This window comes from Archocentrus centrarchus, chromosome 17 (assembly GCF_007364275.1).
Source record: "Archocentrus centrarchus isolate MPI-CPG fArcCen1 chromosome 17, fArcCen1, whole genome shotgun sequence".
Classification (NCBI taxonomy): domain Eukaryota; kingdom Metazoa; phylum Chordata; class Actinopteri; order Cichliformes; family Cichlidae; genus Archocentrus; species Archocentrus centrarchus.
Window position 1 is genome coordinate 2,322,284 of NC_044362.1, and position 17,795 is coordinate 2,340,078.

Genomic DNA, 17,795 nt, shown 5'->3' on the forward strand with positions numbered 1-17,795 from the left:
TAGCCTGAAGGTTTACCCAGAATGCCCTTTGTGACGTTTCCTGCAGTGAATAATCCGAACCTGGTCAAACATCCAGGGTACCAGTGCTGGTTCCTGCTGCGGGTTAACACCCTGAGACTGTTTGAGTGGGTTGGGTGTGAAACTGATTTGGAAGCAGTTTCTAACACAGCTTAAACATGTTTTCTCCCTGAAGTGCTCCTGTGGAGACCTGCTGCACTGATGAAGTTATGAAAAATGCTGAAAAAAGTCATTAAAATGTCTCTCTGTGCACGTGGTAGGCCTGAAACTGAAAATATTCACAGTATGAAGGTGAAACCTTGCATGGCCTCTAAGAACCAGCTAATAGTGGTGTGGGTGTGTGTGTGTCTGTGTGTCTGTGTGTGTGTGTGGGGGGGGGTGTCTGGTGTCTGGTGACAGATCTGAAGAAATTTGTATGAACTCACTCTGCTGCACTGCTGCACTGAAGGGAAATCATAGAAACTATTTAAATTCAAACTGTTTCCTGTTTGAAAGATCACCTTTACTTTTACCATTGTAACCATGACAGCAAACATTCACTAACATCATGCGAGACCTGATTGTTTTTGTTTTACAGATTTTCCCCAGTCTAAACCGAAACTGCCCCTGGCATTGTTACAGGGGGCTGTTCATCGTTTCTGCAGTGATGAATGTACCAGCTGTTATGATAGTATTAGTGAGTATCACTGAGGTCTGTGGTCACACACATAGAACATGTTGTTCTTCTTCTCTGCTCATCTCTACTTCCTGTTTAAGGTGACAAACAGACTGGCAGCCGTTTCCATGAGGATGTTACAGACACTCACCTTAAAGAACTTCTGCATAGCTTATCAGAGTTCACTGATAAAATCACACCAACTGGTGCTTCATACTGAGAGGTAAAGGCCCTATCAGAGAGAAGACCCCAACATCCACAGGGCCCCCTAAACACTTGGTGACAGTGAGGAGGAAGAACTCACTTTAACAGGATAAATCCAACAGAACCAGGACCAGGGAAGGGGTGGGAGGGGGAGGAGAGAAGAAAAGAGAAAAAGGAGAGCAAAGAGAGAGATGGGAAAACACAGGTTCTAAGATAATGACACGATGAGAGGGAACTAGGAAAGAAATACTCAGTGAGTGCATCATGGGAATCCCCAGCAGTCTAGGCCTATAGCAGCATAACTAAGGGATGGTTCAGGGTCACCTGATCCAGCCCTAACTATAAGCTTGATCACAAAGGAAAGTTTTGAGCCTAATCTTAAAAATAGAGAGGGTGTCTGTCTCCTGAATCCAAGCTGGGAGCTGGTTCCACAGAAGAGGGGCCTGAAAGCTGTAGGCTCTGCCTCCCATTCTACTCTTAAGTATCCTAGGAACCACAAGTAAGCCAGCAGGCTGAGAGCGAAGTGCTCTGACAGGGACTAGATACAGGACTATGCCTGTATCTAGTCCCTGTCAGTACTCTAGCTGCAGCATTTTGGATCAGCTGAAGGCTTTTCAGGGAGCTTTTAGGACAGCCTGATAATAATGAATTACAGTAGTCGAGCCTAGAAGTAATAAATGCATAAATTAGCTTTTCAGCATCACTCTGAGAACGGATGTTTCTAATATTAGAAATACTACACAAATGCAAGAAAGCGGTCCTACGTATTTGTTTAATATGTGCATTGAAGGACATATCCTGCTCAAAAATGACTCCAAGATTTCTCACAGTGTTACTGGAGGCCAAAGTAATGCCATCCAGAGTAAGTATCTGGTTAGACACCATGTTTCTAAGATTTGTGGGGCCGAGAACAAGAACTTCAGTTTTATCTGAATTTAGAAGCAGGAAATTAAAGGTCATCCAGGCCTTAATGTCTTTAAGACATTCCTGCAGTTTAACTAATAATTTAAGATAAACTTATGTAACAGAGACTGAAGCAGTTTGTGGACCACCAACGTGGGCAAACACGTGCCTGTGTGTGCCAGTGTGTGCGGTCACAGCTTGTCACGCAAAGCTGCACAGCGTGAACTCGCTGTCACGCTATGTGGCTGATTCCTGTTTCACTGACGTCTGTCACGAACTTCCTGTGAGACAGGAAAAAACAGCAGGGTCACATGACACGAGTTTCTCCTCCTTCCTCTTCTGTTATCACAGCCAGTCACACGTGTGATAACATAGGGACATGCGTTTTATTGACGACTGATTAGCTAACAGGAAGTGACTTATATTTTTAATATTATTAATAGTACCTGAACTTGTACATTTGGTTTGCAGTTTGTTGCAGGTCGATTAAATTGTATTCATGTGACGTAAATTCAAATAATCAATCAATCAATCAATCAATCAATCAATCAATCAATCAATCAATCAGTCAGCCAATCAGAAATTTAAATTTGTATTAACTGAAAGATTTTTGTTTTAAAATTCAGCTTTAAACTAAAAACAAAAGAATTTGGAGCTTTTATTGTGAAAGTGTCTAACAACAATGGATATTTTCTGTTGCTGTCAGAAAGTTAGTTAGAAAGTCAGATTAATCAGATCCGTGTGCCAATCTGTTTCCTGTACGGATAATAAAATCCCCTGAAAGAACCACCTTCTGCTTAACATCAGCAAAACAAAGGAACTGACTGTGGACTTCAGCAGGAAGCAGCAGAGGGACTACTATCCACTTCCCATCGATGGTGCTGAGGTGGAAAGAGTGGACACTTTCAAATACGTTGGAGTGACCTGTGCTGGACTCGTCACATCAGTGGCGGCTCTGCAGGTGCTAAGGGGGGACTAAGCATTTTACTGAGGGTGCTATGAAGGATCATTTGTTCTTTCAGTTCTCAACACACACAGACACAAGCTATTTTCTTGGGAGTGCTACGGGGGTGCTATAGCACCCCCTGGCGCCGCCACTTTATCACAACATCACTGTGAAGAAGGACAGACAGCATCTCTACCTCCTCAGGCAGCTGAGAGACTTGAAGCTCCCACTCATGGTGCTTAGGAACTTTTACACCTGCACCATCGAGAGCATCATGCGTGGGAGCATCACCACCTGGATGGGAAACTGCACCAAGCAGGACTTCATGGCCCTGAAAAGAGTGATTCGTTCAGCTGAGCGGACCATCAGAACCACCCTCCCCAACCTGCAGGACATCTACACCAAGCAGTGCAGGTCGAGGGCTATGAAGAACCTTAAACAGCCCGGCCACCCCGGACACTCTCTCTTCGCCCTGCTCCCATCAGGCCGGCGTTACCGCTGCCTGAGGACTAAGACTGAAAGGCTGAAGAAGAGTTTTTATCCACAGGCCAGCTGTCTGCTCAACTCTGAGCCCTAAAATGCACTATTATGTGCAATGTAAATTATTCTATTATTCTATGTATAGTGTGTATAATGTATAGTGAATTACTTATTTTATACTTCTTATTTATATATTTTTTTACTACTTATTTTCAGCTGCAGGTACAAAACACATTTCACTGTGCATTGTACTGTGTATAACTGCGCATGTGACGAATAAACATTATCTATCTAGAAAGAGAATCGTTCCACAGTGGGTTCTTCATTACACGAAGATGAACTAGAGAATCGTTCCAGACGCGCTTTTTAAAGCGTCCTCTGGGAGGCAGCAGAGGGACCGGTGGACTCTGAGGAGAGGAAAAGAAGTAGGAGAAGAAGCAGGAGCGGATGTAAACAGAGAGAAGCAGGTGAGTTTCAGTGAAGCTCCGGTCTCACCTGTGAGCTGATTTAATGACGTATTAGTGACGCATCGATCGGTTCCTGCGCTGAATCAGCTGGTAGCTCCGCTTCTTGACCCTCCCGCGCCTGCCTGTAACAACTACGCATGAACCCCAGGCGTGTGAAGACCCGTTTATGCTCGCCGTTCAACAAACGTGACGTCACATCCGTTTTGGTGGCGTTTGGGCCGCGCGGGCACCTCCCGACCCTGGTCGGACCGGATTACAGACAGATTTACAGCCGGTAGAGTACCGGCCTGATGGTTCTACCCGCCATTAAGTAATACATCAGCACAGAAGCTGCGACACTCACACAGAGTACACACATTATAGACTCTCCGCATCCCCCCGGCCTTCTGGAGGCTATCATTATGCAAACCCATTAACATCGTTTGAGAAGTGTGTATACGTACGTCCATACGCGCACACACACACACACACACACACACAGTCTGTAAATAGCTCAGTCCAAATATCCAATACTCTGACATCCAGTCTTACTGCATGTGTGTGTGTGTGTGTGTGTGTGTGTGTGTACCTGAGGGCTGTAAATATGTGGAGCTGAAAAATAATGTACTTTACAGCAGTTATTTACAGATTATGACATGTACGTAAGTAGGCTTTGGTTATAAATGTGTGTGTGTATATATGTATGTGTTTGTATCTGGGTAGAAGAATATGGTACATAAGTCAGAGTTCAGCAGTGGTACAGGCTTCAGGAAAGAAGCTGTGTGTGTGTGTGTGTGTGTGTGCGTGTGTGTGTGTATGGACCCCTCTAAAGTGCCTGTCTGATGGAATCAGCTTGAACAGGTGGTGTTGAAGGTGTGTGGAGTCTTTATGGATAGCGTTGTCACCCTCTTCACACAACAGTGTTAATTTTGCCAGCAAATTTTGATTTAGTTTTTGTCATAATTTAGTATCTGAATAGTTTTAGTTTTAGTCGACAAAATTATCCTAAGAATATAGTCGACTAAATCTGCAGTCGATTTAGTCGACTAAAATATAAAGGGTGTAATGCTTTTTCTTCAGTTCCCTTGAATTAGTCATTATACACACTTACACAAAATTAAACATTTATTAAAAGTTATGGAATATTATTAATAATATTAACATTAGCGTTTCACCTGATCATTAACACCACCTTACTGAGATAATAGGAGCGTTTTACAGCAGGACGCTCTGAAAGGTACAGGGCAGTGTTCAGGACTAAGATCAGGAAAGGCTAATCCACCGCGGTGTCAAGATTTTCTCTAAACACAAACACTAAACTGGGAAAAACACTTTACCCTGCGTGACATTAAAATGCTGACCTTTGCATGGAGATCTGGGTGACTGGTTTGCAGATGTTGTTTAAGATTTGTCGTATTTTTACCCGAGATAGTCGACCCAGGTGGTTTACACATTGTTTTGTTTGTCATGGCATCAAAGGACAAATGTGTCCATACATCGGCTCTTCTCTTTCTCCCTGCTCACATTGTTTACATAACTTAGTTCTATCGGAAGTAACGACAAATCACAGGCTAGTTTGTCCTTCCCGGGTTTAGAGCAAATTTGCGCAACGGTGCGTTTGATTGGATGTTTTCCTAACTTGTTCCACCCTGTCACAAAATTAAATAAGTTCTAATTGGATGTTTTCTAACTTGTGCCCTTTGACAAAATTAAATATGTTCTGATTGGATTTCGTCCCCACCAAGCAATTTCATCTTGTTTTCATTCGTTGACGAAAGTGTCAATTAATTTCGTTATCGTTTTTATCCTTTTAGGTAGTTTTTATTTAGTTATCGTCTCGTTATCGTCATGAAAAAAATGGTCGTTGACGAAAACTATGACGAAAATATTTCGTCAACGAAATTAACACTCTGAGTGGTGTAAAGGTGATCTGGAGACAGTGGATCTGTGCCGGTGATGTTTTGTGCTGTTCTCACAACACACTGAAGACCTTTTTGTCACCTTTGGTGCAGCTACGACACCAGGCTGTCCTGCAGGTTGTGAGGATGCTCTCTGTTGTGTATCTGTAGAGGTTGAAGAGCAGTTTTGGGGGACCCCAGTGCTTAGAGTGAGGGTGGAGGACGTGTGCTTGTGGAGTTCAGTTGATGAGAAAATCTAAAATCCAGTGACATGCAGGTGGGGGTGGGGGTATTGGAGGTGGGAGTGGTAGTGGGGGTGGGGGTCAGCATGAGTGTGAGAAGTTTCTCAATGATCTTACTTGGAATGATGGTGTTACTGGTGAGCTGTAGTCCACCCTAACATGCATGTTTGTGGCAGTGAGCGACGGCACCTTCAGCTGATCTGTTCGCTTGGCAGGCAAATTGGAGTTGATCCTGATCAGCTGGGATGGATTTCTCCATGTGAGGGAGTATCAGGCATCAGTCAGTCGGCCTGTAGCGCATGTCGTACACAAAGTCAGAGCCGGCTGCTTTCCTTGTGTTGTCCCTGATGGGTGAGTAGGAAAGGGGACCCTGGGTTGTCATCTGTGGGCTCATGCCTAGTGTGTGGTTGTTTCTTGCACCTATGAAAGAAGAGAAGCAGCTGAGTTCCTCTGCTGTGCTGGCAGAGTTGTTGGTTTGTGTGAACTGTGTGCTGTTTTCCTCAGCTCTGCCCTGCTGGAAGCTGAGGTGTCTCCTAATTTAAACGCACCTCCTGAGCAGCCGTCTGAGTTCACTGCTCAGCCGTGGTTTCTAAACTTTTTTTGTTGGGTGCCCGGGTAGTTCAGTGGTGGAGCAGGTGATCACATGTATATACCGCTTTGCGGTGTGGGCGGTGTGGGTTCAAGTCCCAGCCTGTCGCTGATTTGCCCGCGTGTCTTCCAAGTATCTTTCCCTCGTCTGTCCAGACTGCAAATAAAGCCAAAAAAAAAAATAAAATAAACTCTTTTTTGTTGACGTGACTTTGTCCACACAGAGGTTAATGTAGGACAGCACAGATGCTGTGTGTTCCTTCAGGTAAGAGAAGATTTTCGGCTCGATGTTTTTGTGTGCAGGGAAGAGGAGTGGGCGCATAAGGTGGGGCGCTCCCAGGTGGGGGAGGGTCGTGACCCTGTAAGCATCCTTTTTGATGAGGTAAACACGGCCCACATTACTTTACTGAGATGTGTTTGAAGTCACAGCGATGGAGGAAGCTCTGTCAGAATGAGCTCCCACAGGCGTCCCGGCGCTGCTGTGGGAGCTGCGAGCTCCACAGGCAGACGCAGCGGTCGCTGGGCGGACTCTCTGATTCGTGGTTGTGTTCGTGCACCGGCCCCGTGCAGCGTGCGGTCTCTGTGAATATCTGTTTTGAGCTCATACTTGATTTTCCTCACACTGATTGGTCCACTTACTGACTTTAGTGTTTGAGTTCTTCCTTTTCAGGGATTATTTTGAAAGAAACTTTATTTAAACAGACTCTGTTTCCTGGCTGCAGGGGTCAAAGGTCGGCGCCTCTGATTGTGATGTCATGGTGATGTCACAGTGATGTCGTGGGTGAAGCAGCGGTACCGTGACATCAGCCCCATGACCCTGCAGGTGGTGGGCGGGGATGTGAGCTCCAGCCTGTACTGCGCTGAGGTGGAGGGTGTGGCGGGGGGGCTGGTGGAGTCCTTCCTGGTAGAGCTTTATCGCTGTAAACTCTGCCAGTTCACCTGCGGCCTCAAAGCCACCATCAGCAGCCACCTGCTGCTCAGGCACCGCCCCACCACCTACATGGGTGGGGCCGAGGGTGGGGACGGGACCGAGGCAGGGCTCCAGCAGGGGGCGTCGCCCTATCAGCTGAAGCCAAGTGACGAGGACGAGGACTTTCTGCTCTACAACATGCTGGACAACATTAGCCCGCCTACCTGTGACATCAGCAGCGAGGGAGGGCTGCAAGTGGCCCACACCTGTGAGGTGATGATCACACACACACACATACACAACAAAATGATTTGGAGCTTTTATTTTGGAAGTTGTGAAGTTATTCTAATAAATTAATGCTCTGAGAAATACTGTGATAATCTGAGAAATTAATACTGTGATAATCAGAAAATTTAATAATCAGAGAATTTAACACTAGAACTGCTGAGGGGGGTCACGATGAGCCCTCTGCTGAGCGGTGAACGGCTGCTCAGCAGCTGCATTTAAATCAGGAGACCTCAGCTTCCAGCAGGTTCCTAAAATTCATTTTGACCGCACAGAAATTCATGTAAAACCACTATTGGCGTGCCAGGTTGCCCACCAACACTTAGTATTTCCACATATTTTGACACAAAGGCTGCTGCTGTGTGAGTGATAAATAAATATGCAGGAGACAACAGGAGCTGAAAAATGAATAATTACTGCAGGCTGTGCCAAATACTGATTTCTGGTTTTTAAACTTTTGTGAATGACTTGTTGGCCTATAAGCTGCCAGACATAAATCAAACGTCTCTGTCCTGAATGGTATCAGTTCATTCTGAGCCAGAGGTCTGTCCAGCGCACAGCTTTATAAAGATATCCCCCAAACAGCTCATTTCTTTATTTTACATATAAAGAAATTGGAGAGTCGCTGGTTTGAGCGCATGCTGTCGTTGTGTCCCTAGGCAAGACACTTAACCCACATTGTCTAAGTGTGAATGTGGTTGTGTGGTTGGCGTTTGGTGGTGGTCGGAGGGGCCGTAGGCGCGAATTGGCAGCCATGCTTCTGTCAGACTGCCACAGGGCAGCTGTGGCTACATTAGTAGCTTACCACCACCAAGTATGATTGAGGTGTGAATCAATAGTGCATGAAAATGTAAAGCGTCTTTGAGTATCTTGAAAAGCACTGTATAAGTCTAATGCATTATTATTATTATTATATAAACTCTACAAGCTATTTACCAGCTAAGAAAAGATATTAGAAATAAAAAAAAAAAAAACACACAGAAACATGGGAAATCACTCTGTGGCACAACACGGAGTGATGGAGAACCGGGCGGCTTTCCGGCTGTGCCGAGCAGCACGGGAAGCTGAACTGAGCATCCAGAGCATGGAGGAGTGATCCAAGCCGACAGAGTAAAATCAGATGGGTCTCAGTGAGCGTCTGAGGAGGAGCTGACAAACTGACTGTTGTAATTTTACAATTAATTTAGAATAAATTACTTTAAAAAGTGTTTCTTATGTTTTTATAAGAAATACATTTCAGGTTCATCTCCTGCAGTTTCAAATGCAGCCAATCAGCTCTCTGCTTTATACCAGGGCACGGCTGATCCACATTTCATCATAAAGTTCTGTTCTTCTCTAATAATTATTCATGTGTCACTGTTATTTGTTTATTAGTTGATTCTAATGTGCTTTTTAACTTTACAATCTTTTAGTATTGGGGGGGGGCTTTATTCGATAGTGTGGATAGTGTATTCGATAATGGAGAGAGCGACAGGAAAGGGGGATAGAAAGAGATGGGGGAAGACACGCAGCAATGCACCACAGGTCGGGACCGCCTGCCCCACCACGCAGCATACATGTTCAGCTTTACAATCTTTAATGAAATGAGTCATCATTAAAATCATTAAAATTAGTAAAACCTCTAAAATTGAATCTTAAATACTTGTTTTGTCAAATCTCCCTTAAAACGAGGAAAATTAGATGAAAATTTAAACTTCTTTGAGAAATGACATCACTGCTGTTGCTGCAGGACGGGCCCAGATGGACCCCTGTTGGCCACTCTGGTGTTAATAACGTGACGTGCTTATGATTTTGGCCTTTCAAATTAAAGTGAAAAATATTTTTATTTCAGTTTTATTTTGAAGGTGTTTTTAAAGCTTTTATAGTCCTTACTCCTCATAGCCCCATCTCCTGTCTCAGTGCTGTTTTCCTCCATTGTGTTGCTTGTCTGCAGGTCACCACGCTGTTTGAGGAAGAGGAGGAGGAAGAGGAGCAAGAGGAAGAGGTCTCCTCCATTTTCCCTCTGAAGGGGGGCTCCATGTCCTGTCCCTCTGACAGCCCCGCCTCCCAGGAGGAGACAGCGCAGTCCGCGCACCTCATGACTCTAGGGCTGTGTCGGATCTCTGCAGTCAGACCTCCTCCTCCTCTTCCTCCCTCCTCCTCACCACGCACACAGTCCCCGACTCCACCCGATAACCCCACACACCTGCAGGACAGCGGGGCTGACGATAGAGTGAAGGTTCCACCCCCCAACCTGCTGTGTCTACTTTGTCCACTGACGCTGCCGTCACAGCGCCTGCTCAACATCCACATCAGGTCTCACCGCGCCTCCGGCGGCTTCAGCTGCGTCCGCTGCAGCTGGACAGCCGACAGCTGGGAGGAACTGGAACATCACTGGAGGAGCCACTCCAGCCGGAGAAGGAAGAGGAGGAGGGAATGGGAGCAGCAGGAAAAGAAGGACAAGAAGAAAAAGAAGACGATGGCAGCCTGTCAGAGGACGTTCAGGAGCTCCACCCTGCAGAACGCTCCTGAAAAATCACAGAAACACGGTGAATATTCAGCTCAGCATCAGCTTATCGATCAGTAATCAGTCAGGACGTTAACAATGATCGGTTTTCTTCAGATGGATGGAGGAGCCAGCGGATTGGACAAGGAAAACAGAAGGAGGTGGAGCTTCCTGACAGGTAGATTTTTATTTTGAACCACAAAGGACTGAAAAGCAACTTTAAAAGGTTTAAAAACAAGTTTGAGTCTGAACGGCGTCCAGATGTTCCAAGAACAAGTCCACGGTGTCACGACTCACGACTGTCAGCCAATCAGAACGCAGCTTGTGTGTGTGTATGTTGGTTTCCAGACGGAGCAGCAGACCTCAGGCTGGATCACAGCCTGGCGCCACGGAGACCGCGAAGAAAGCCATAAGGATGAAGAACAGAGATCGCAAGGAAACGACGGCAGAGAACGGGAAGCAGACGGGTTTCAGTTGCTCGCTGTGTCACAGGTAATCATGTTACCCGTGGTCCCTCACTACACAGCTGCTGAGGTCATGTTAGCTGCTGAGGTCACGGCGTTTCTTCTCTGCAGGAAGTTCTCGTCTAAACTGACTCTGAGGCGTCACCTGGGCATTCACAAGGGAGAGAAACCGTTCACCTGTCCTCACTGCTCTTACAGCAGCCGCCTGAAGGCTTCACTACTGCAACACCTGAGGACTCACACAGGTAAAACTCACACACACACGCCTGAGGGCTCACACAAGCAACACACACAGTACTGAGACCCTGTGTCAGGTGACTGTCAGGTGATGGTGTGTGTCCTGCGTCTGTCTCCGCAGGTGAGAAGCCATACAGGTGTGCCGAGTGTCCGTATGCATCCATCGATCGCAGCTCTCTGCTCCGACACTGCAGGACTCACAGTCAGGAGAAACCCTACAGGTGTCAGCATTGTGACTACAGCAGGTAACACACCTGACACATACCTGTCCTCCCACCAACTCAGCTCTACTTAAACCTTGAACTGTGCGTTTGTGCTTTGATTGGACAGTGAGTTCTGGGTTGGTGCTCTGATGTTTTCATATCTGAATGCGTTTATTGTTAGTATGAGTAAACATTTGATGTTTTTTTGTTTTTTTTTTGCACATTTAAATTTTCTATTTAAATTTATGTCTGATTCTGATTGCTTGTGATGGTAGATGTCACTCTGACAGCTGTGGTTGCCACAGTAACAAGGTTGTTTTGTTTTCACGACAGTATCCAGAAGAAGAGTCTGGATCTCCACGCTCGCCGCCATCACACAGGCGAGGTGTTTCCATGCCAGCATTGTGACTACTCGAGCCCAGACCGCCAACTGCTGCTGAGACACATTCGCAGACACCATGCCCCCTCCCAGCATGCTGCTTTCTTAACATGAACTGGGAGGCGGGGCTCGATGACATCATTGTCCATGGTGATTATGTCGCAGGTTTATGACTGTTTTTATTTGTGGGTGTTTTTTAAAATGAAAATTAAAGCGTGTGAAAAATATTGTTTGTGTTCTGATTCATTCGCCATCATTGGACCTTTGACAGTGTGTGAAGGCTCTACTCGGAAAATGTCTTAATGAGTGTGTGCAATGATCATGTGACTTGACCCTGACAGTTGACAATCAGCTGATTATTGATCAGCAATACTAATTCCAATTGAAATAGTTGGCAAAGAGGAGCACTGGGAAATGCTGAATCTGATGCGTTTCCAGTTTGATTGTTTTGTGGTGATGTGCATTTGACTTGAAGCAGCGTGTACCTGCATCACCTGCTCGGACCTGATGTCGGACCCGCTGCTCACCTGGATGCAGGAGACCAACATCCTGGACTGAAACCTCAAATCAGAGAAGAAGAAGGAGATAGATTGTGCAGCCCTGTTGTTGTGGTGACCTGGTCACTGAATGATTGATCCATCGATGGATGGAAATCTCTTTAGGCTGATGGACTCCTGGTGCATTGTGGGAGGAAAAGCAGCTTCCTGTGTTAGAGGGTCGATACCTGCTGCTCTACACTTCATCTGCTTCACCTCAGAAGACTCATCACCTGTGTGTCACCTGTCTGTAGAAGACCTGTCATCTGTCACGTGTGTGTCACCTGTCTACCGTTCACCATCGTATTTATTAATGCGCTCAGAGAGCATTTCAAAGTTCTGAAGCTCGTTTAAACCTAAGAACTGGAACATGGAGTCCTGATAACTTTGATAACTATTTTCTGAATCACAAAAAATCTGAAAACAGAAGAAGACGTATTTTTCAGCCCAATTTGAAAAATGACCCGATAGAGCTCTGTGAGTGTAAACTGTCTCATCTAAATTCCTGTCCTTTTTTTTAACAAAAAAGGTACAAAAATAAAGCTTTGCGTCGACTTTTGCGTCTGTGTAGCTTCTCAGTCATCCAGGTCATGGTAGTCTCTGGAGCTTAAAAAAGGGCGACTGGACTTCTTTAAGTTTCTTGAAGATGTTTCACCTCTCATCTGAAAGGCTTCTTCAGCTCTAAATCCAAAAAGCTCTAAAAGACCCATGTACAGTGGGTCACCACTGTTGTTCATATGAATAATCACATGCACCAAGGTGTGAAAGAAGTCAGTGAAGCGTTGCTTTTGGTATCTGCTGGGACCTCTTCGTGGTTCTGTCCTTTCAGTCAGCTCTGAGGAGTCCTACAGAACAGCTTCAGCTGTGGATGCTGGTGGTTTCCTTATATGATCATTTATGATGGATGAAGTTGAACAGTGTGGCGGCAGGGTGTGGTTCAGGGCACAGCTGCAGGGGAGAGGTGGGGCATTGGGTTCTAAGAGGGGCGTCAGGGGGGATTAATTGTGTGTTTTTGTCTTGTTACGCAGTAGCTGCGAGGAGGAGAGAGGACTGAGTTGAGCTGAGGCGGATTCCTGCCACGCATGTAAAAGCTACAGAAAAAGAACACAATAAAAAGAGTACTGCGACATAGATTCTTGTTGTGTGTGTGTTTTGGGACTGACTGTAGGTTTAGTACTACAAACCGTTTGTAAACTCAAGGTTGTTGTCTCACTATGTGACCCACTTTCTCTGTTTAAGCAGTAGGATAACCACCAACAGAATGTCTCATAGTTCCTTTTAACTGTTGGATGAAGTTTCTTATTGTGTCCGTATTGCAGGAAGTGAGAACTAGCAAAGTTCTTAGGACCTGCTTTTGGTTCTTCAGCTCCTACTACAGGGTACTGTACAGCACAAGAGGAACCACTGAGTGATCTAAGTACACTATGACTGGTGCATGACCAGCAACCACCATATTAAAAAACACAAGTAAACACCTGTTGGATCAAAAATGTTGAAAAACACGAAGAAATGGATGTGACTTTGAGCCGCGCAGGTTTACTCATTCAGATCTCGAGATGGTTATTCATGCATTTATATCCTCACGTTTGGACTATTGTAATGCATTGTTTACCTGTTTTAGCAAACATTCCCTGGAGCGCTTACAGGCCATTCAGAATGCTGCTGCTAGGCTTCTGACTAAATCTTCCAAATATTCTCACATTACCCCGATTCTGATCCAGTTACACTGGCTCCCCGTGAAATTTAGAATACAGTTTAAGATTTTAGTCCTTACTTTTAGAGAGCTACATGGGCAAACCCCAGTTTATATCAGTGAACTCCTTCATCCAAATACCCCTTCTTGATCACTGCGATCATGTGATCAGGGACTACTGGCTGTACATTTTACAAGACTGAAAACGAAAGGAGACAGAGCATTTGCCTCAGTGGCTCCCATCTCTGGAACTCTCTCCCTGCCCATCTTTGAGCGACAGACTCATTGATGTGTTTTAAAGGTCTTTTAAAAACTCATCTTTTTAGCTTGGCATTTGTTTAATTGCTTTTATCATTCTATGTCCTGTTGTGAAGCACTTCGTGTGACACCTGTCTTGAGAGGTGCTATATAAATAAAGTTTTACTTACTTACTTATTCCCTCTGTCCTGTTCATGGTCTTTTCTTTGAGCAGTTTGGATGTAAAAACAAGCTGACCCACTGAGCTCTGAACACAAAAATCTAACCTGAAAAACAAAAAGATCAGTTTTTCCCTCTACCCCAAACTAATGAGGTGATTTAATGATTTGAGTTCAGTTCTAGGACTCAGCCAGGAAACAAAGTGGCCTATAAACAAACATCTGACCGTGTTTTCACTAAAAGCTCATTAACCTCAGTGAGGGCCCACATTAACCTGCAGCAATCAGGTCACATCTGATTCAGATGTTTATTTCTTCTCTAAGTGTAGAAAGTTAATGGATCATTCGACTCAATAATGCGCCGTCATCCATCGATCAGGCCAACATAAAGAGCTGCAGCCGGACCAAGCCAGGACAGAGAGCCAGCAGAGAGAGCTGGAGCCGACATCCTGCCAGCGTTCAGTGGACGTGCATCTGAAATTGTGCCATCATCTGACCGGCATCCTGCCAGCATTCAGCCAACGTTTGGCCAAAATCGTGCCATCATCCAGCTGGTACCCTGCCAACACCGAGTCATCACATCACACATCACAATGAGTCATGTTCACTCGAGCAGGACGTCGCCTCTCTGTTCGCTGGGAGGAAACTGCACTGACCATCATCACCATGTTAGGATGTCTAAACTGCTCCACCTGCCTGACCACTACCCCCCCACACACAGCACTCATGTGGAACCTCAACTGTTCCCCACCGTGGACGTCCCTGACCATGCCCACTACATCATTGGCTCAGTCATCCTGTTGGTTGGGGTAACAGGCATGCTGGGAAATGCTCTGGTCATCTACGTGTTCTGTCGCAGTCGGACACTGAGGTCACCCAGCAACCTGCTAGTGGTCAACCTGGCAGCTGCCGACTTCCTGATGTCCTTGACGCAATCTCCGGTCTTCTTCGTGGCCAGTCTGCACCGCCGCTGGGTGTTCGGGGAGCTGGCCTGTGAGCTGTATGCCTTCTGTGGCGCGCTCTTTGGCATCACCTCCATGATGACACTGACTGCAATAGCAGTGGACCGCTGTCTTGCTATCACGCAGCCGCTAGCGATGCTGGGTCGGGTAAGTCATCACAGAGTGTTGGCAGTGGTGGCGGGGGTGTGGCTGTATTCTCTGGGCTGGAGTCTGCCGCCATTCTTCGGGTGGAGTGCATATGTCCCTGAAGGCCTCCAAACATCCTGCAGCTGGGACTACATGAGCTTCACAGCCGCTGTGCGCACCTACACCCTTCTGCTGTTCTCTTTCGTCTTCTTCATCCCGCTCGCCCTCATCGCCGGTTGCTACTTTGCTATATTCCGTGCAGTGCGGCAGGCGGGGCAGGAGATGGAGCAGCTGAACTGCGGTGAGGTCAATAAGGCATACGAGCGTCTGCGCAGTGAGTGGCGGATGGCTAAGGTGGCTCTGGGGGTGATCCTTCTCTTCATTGTTTCCTGGTCACCATACTCTGCAGTTGCTCTCACCGCCACTGCCGGCTATGCCCACTTGCTGACTCCATACATGAACTCAGTGCCTGCTCTCATTGCCAAGGCTTCAGCCATCCACAATCCCATCATTTATGCCATCACACACCCAAAATACCGTGCTGCCATTGGCCACTATATCCCTCTTCTACGTGGCGTACTGCGACTGCAGGAGAAGGACCTGCGCTCCTCTTTCAGCTCCAGTGCCACGTCGTCTCGTTGTACCACTTTTACCAGCTCGCCAAAAGTCAGGCTCAACGCTGGCGTCCAGACTGGCCACTGGGGTAAGGACCATGACTCCTCTGTGTCTGACAGCGAGCCGTGCTGGACGGACATTGAAGCTGATGGCTTGAGTGGAAGATCAAAGAGGCAGGCATCCACAGAGGTCACCGCTGAGCCCTCTGGCTCTGCCCCACCAAGTCAGCACGGGGGGCAGACCGACACCAATTCACCTGACGGCGTCGTGATAGAGGCTAAACCTCTGTTGCTTCCCCTGTGATGCTGCTCACATGGCTCCATCCCCACTGGTTCAAGATTTTGATTGGATGGACTGAAAACATGATGACAGTGTGATGAGGGCCTTTTACAATGATGACATCACTGCATTGCTCAGAGTTATTATGCTGCTGATTGGAAAGTTGAGCTTAATGTGAAAATTAATTGATTTCCTTGTGATGTGATCAATCAGTTTTTCCCAATTGTTTGTTTTTGTGACTGAAGTTTAGGTCAAACTTTACTTCATCAGGAGTGTCAAACACTTCTCCCAGAAACTGTCATGACTGATTTATCATTGAGATTCAGCATTCACATTAATTATCAGGGGTGCTCACATGATGATGTATGAGCTGTGAAGTGTCACTTCCTGTTATGCTGAGTCTTTATTCCTTCAGCTCTCAGCAGTAATGACTTCATTAACTTCTTTACAAATAAGTTTTTTAAAGAAAATTAACTCCCCCACTCTGAGGTCACTTCCTGTTAAAGGGGAGTTCTTCCTTCCCACTGTCGCTGAGTACTGATTGGTGCTTTTTTTTCTCTCTGATGATGCAGATACAAATACATTTAATTTCAGATGGATCTGATTTATTGATAACTGTCTCTGGTCTGTAATGTTTGTAAATAAAGTTCAATTTAAACTTTATTACCTTCCTCCTCTGTTCTTTTCATTCTTCAAATATACTGAATTAAATCATATCAGTAAATCATATTTAATTAAATAAGTTTAAACTGCTTTTCATTATTAAACCTTTATCCCTCTTGGTTCTTTCCCCTTTCTTTTCTTACTCCTACTGCTTTCCTTTTCTCTATACAGTGATCCCTCACCTATTGCGGGGGTTACCTTCCAGAGACCCCCGCAATAGGTGAAAATCTGAAAAGTAGCAGCATTATACTATATATTATATATTTATATATTTTAAAGCTTTATAAACCCTTCCCACACTCCTATAAACCTTTCCTACTCTCTTACTACAACTTGAATGATGACGATGAAGAATTATGTAGCTGTGCAGTACTGATGGCGATGATGGCGATGAAGGTGATGACGATGACATGAATGTACAGTACTGCACAGCCAAGAAGAGCATTACAGCTCTTCTGAAGGCACCACTTCATCAGGTGCTTCATCAGGTGGTGCAGTATCTTTGCCCTCGGCCGTAACTTCTATTTCCGCTGAAGGCGTAGGCATAACTGATCTCTTTGTCCAGTGATGAACATAGTTATGGGGAGTTACATAAATACCTATATACCGCAAAATCCCACGATATAGCGAAAACTTCACAATACAGAATTAAATATATATTTTTAAAATCTACGATACAGTGAAGCCACAATAAGGGAACTGAGATAGAGTGAGGGACGACTGTATTCACTTAATTTTCTTTCCTCCTCTATCTTTATTTCCCCTTATCTTTTATTTTCCCTTTTTCCCTCCTCACTCTTTTCCTTACACCTTCCCTTTCCTCCCCTCTCTCCTTCCCTCCTTATTCTTCTATTTTTGTTTTGCTGGCCCCTGGTGGTCTCTTTGCTCTTCCTGCAGCTTTAATTCAGCTGTATGTTTAGTATCAGCTGTGCTGTTGTTGTACACATTAGTAGGTGCTAAACATATACAATTGTGGCCGGAAAAGGCACAGGAGGCAATGGGCTAATCAGACGGACTCAAATGCCAGTTAGTGAAAATGAGTTTTAGGTCTAGTTTTAAAAGACTCAGTAGATGGAGCAGATTGATTGTGAGAGGAATGCTGTTCCACAGCTGGGGGGTAAACACAGAAAATGCACAGCCTCCTCTGAGTTTAAATCTAGAG

The 17,795-nt window shown here is 45.6% G+C and overlaps 2 protein-coding genes across 4 annotated transcripts; both read left to right on the plus strand.

Annotated features, from left to right (window-relative positions):
• The first annotated feature begins 3,593 nt into the window (after window positions 1–3,593).
• LOC115795533 (oocyte zinc finger protein XlCOF6) lies at window positions 3,594–11,558 on the plus strand. 3 transcript variants are annotated; one of them, XM_030751501.1, is made up of 8 exons: window positions 3,594–3,673; window positions 7,103–7,563; window positions 9,509–10,103; window positions 10,178–10,238; window positions 10,409–10,552; window positions 10,636–10,769; window positions 10,883–11,006; window positions 11,298–11,558. In XM_030751501.1, the coding sequence occupies exons 2-8, from the start codon at window positions 7,153–7,155 to the stop codon at window positions 11,455–11,457; spliced, it is 1,629 nt and encodes a 542-aa protein (XP_030607361.1). In that variant the 5' UTR covers window positions 3,594–3,673; window positions 7,103–7,152; the 3' UTR covers window positions 11,458–11,558. The 3 variants fall into 3 exon arrangements, with proteins under 3 accessions (XP_030607361.1, XP_030607362.1, XP_030607363.1); XM_030751502.1 differs by having other exon boundaries at window positions 3,663–4,112; XM_030751503.1 differs by having other exon boundaries at window positions 3,663–4,102.
• A 2,859-nt stretch (window positions 11,559–14,417) lies between these two features.
• opn4.1 (opsin 4.1) lies at window positions 14,418–16,590 on the plus strand. Its single transcript, XM_030752799.1, has one exon. The coding sequence runs from the start codon at window positions 14,582–14,584 to the stop codon at window positions 15,992–15,994; it is 1,413 nt and encodes a 470-aa protein (XP_030608659.1). The 5' UTR covers window positions 14,418–14,581; the 3' UTR covers window positions 15,995–16,590.
• The last annotated feature ends 1,205 nt before the right edge of the window (window positions 16,591–17,795 follow it).

What these genes read in the sequence shown, in the direction of transcription:
- opn4.1 (XM_030752799.1), top strand. Translation starts at nt 14,582, where the DNA reads ATGAGTCATGTTCACTCGAGCAGGACGTCGCCTCTCTGTTCGCTGGGA.
- LOC115795533 (XM_030751501.1), top strand. Translation starts at nt 7,153, where the DNA reads ATGTCGTGGGTGAAGCAGCGGTACCGTGACATCAGCCCCATGACCCTG. An exon ending in AAGTGGCCCACACCTGTGAG is followed by an intron (nt 7,564 to 9,508) that starts GTGATGATCACA and finishes GCTTGTCTGCAG; the next exon opens with GTCACCACGCTGTTTGAGGA. An exon ending in GAGGTGGAGCTTCCTGACAG is followed by an intron (nt 10,239 to 10,408) that starts GTAGATTTTTAT and finishes GTTGGTTTCCAG; the next exon opens with ACGGAGCAGCAGACCTCAGG.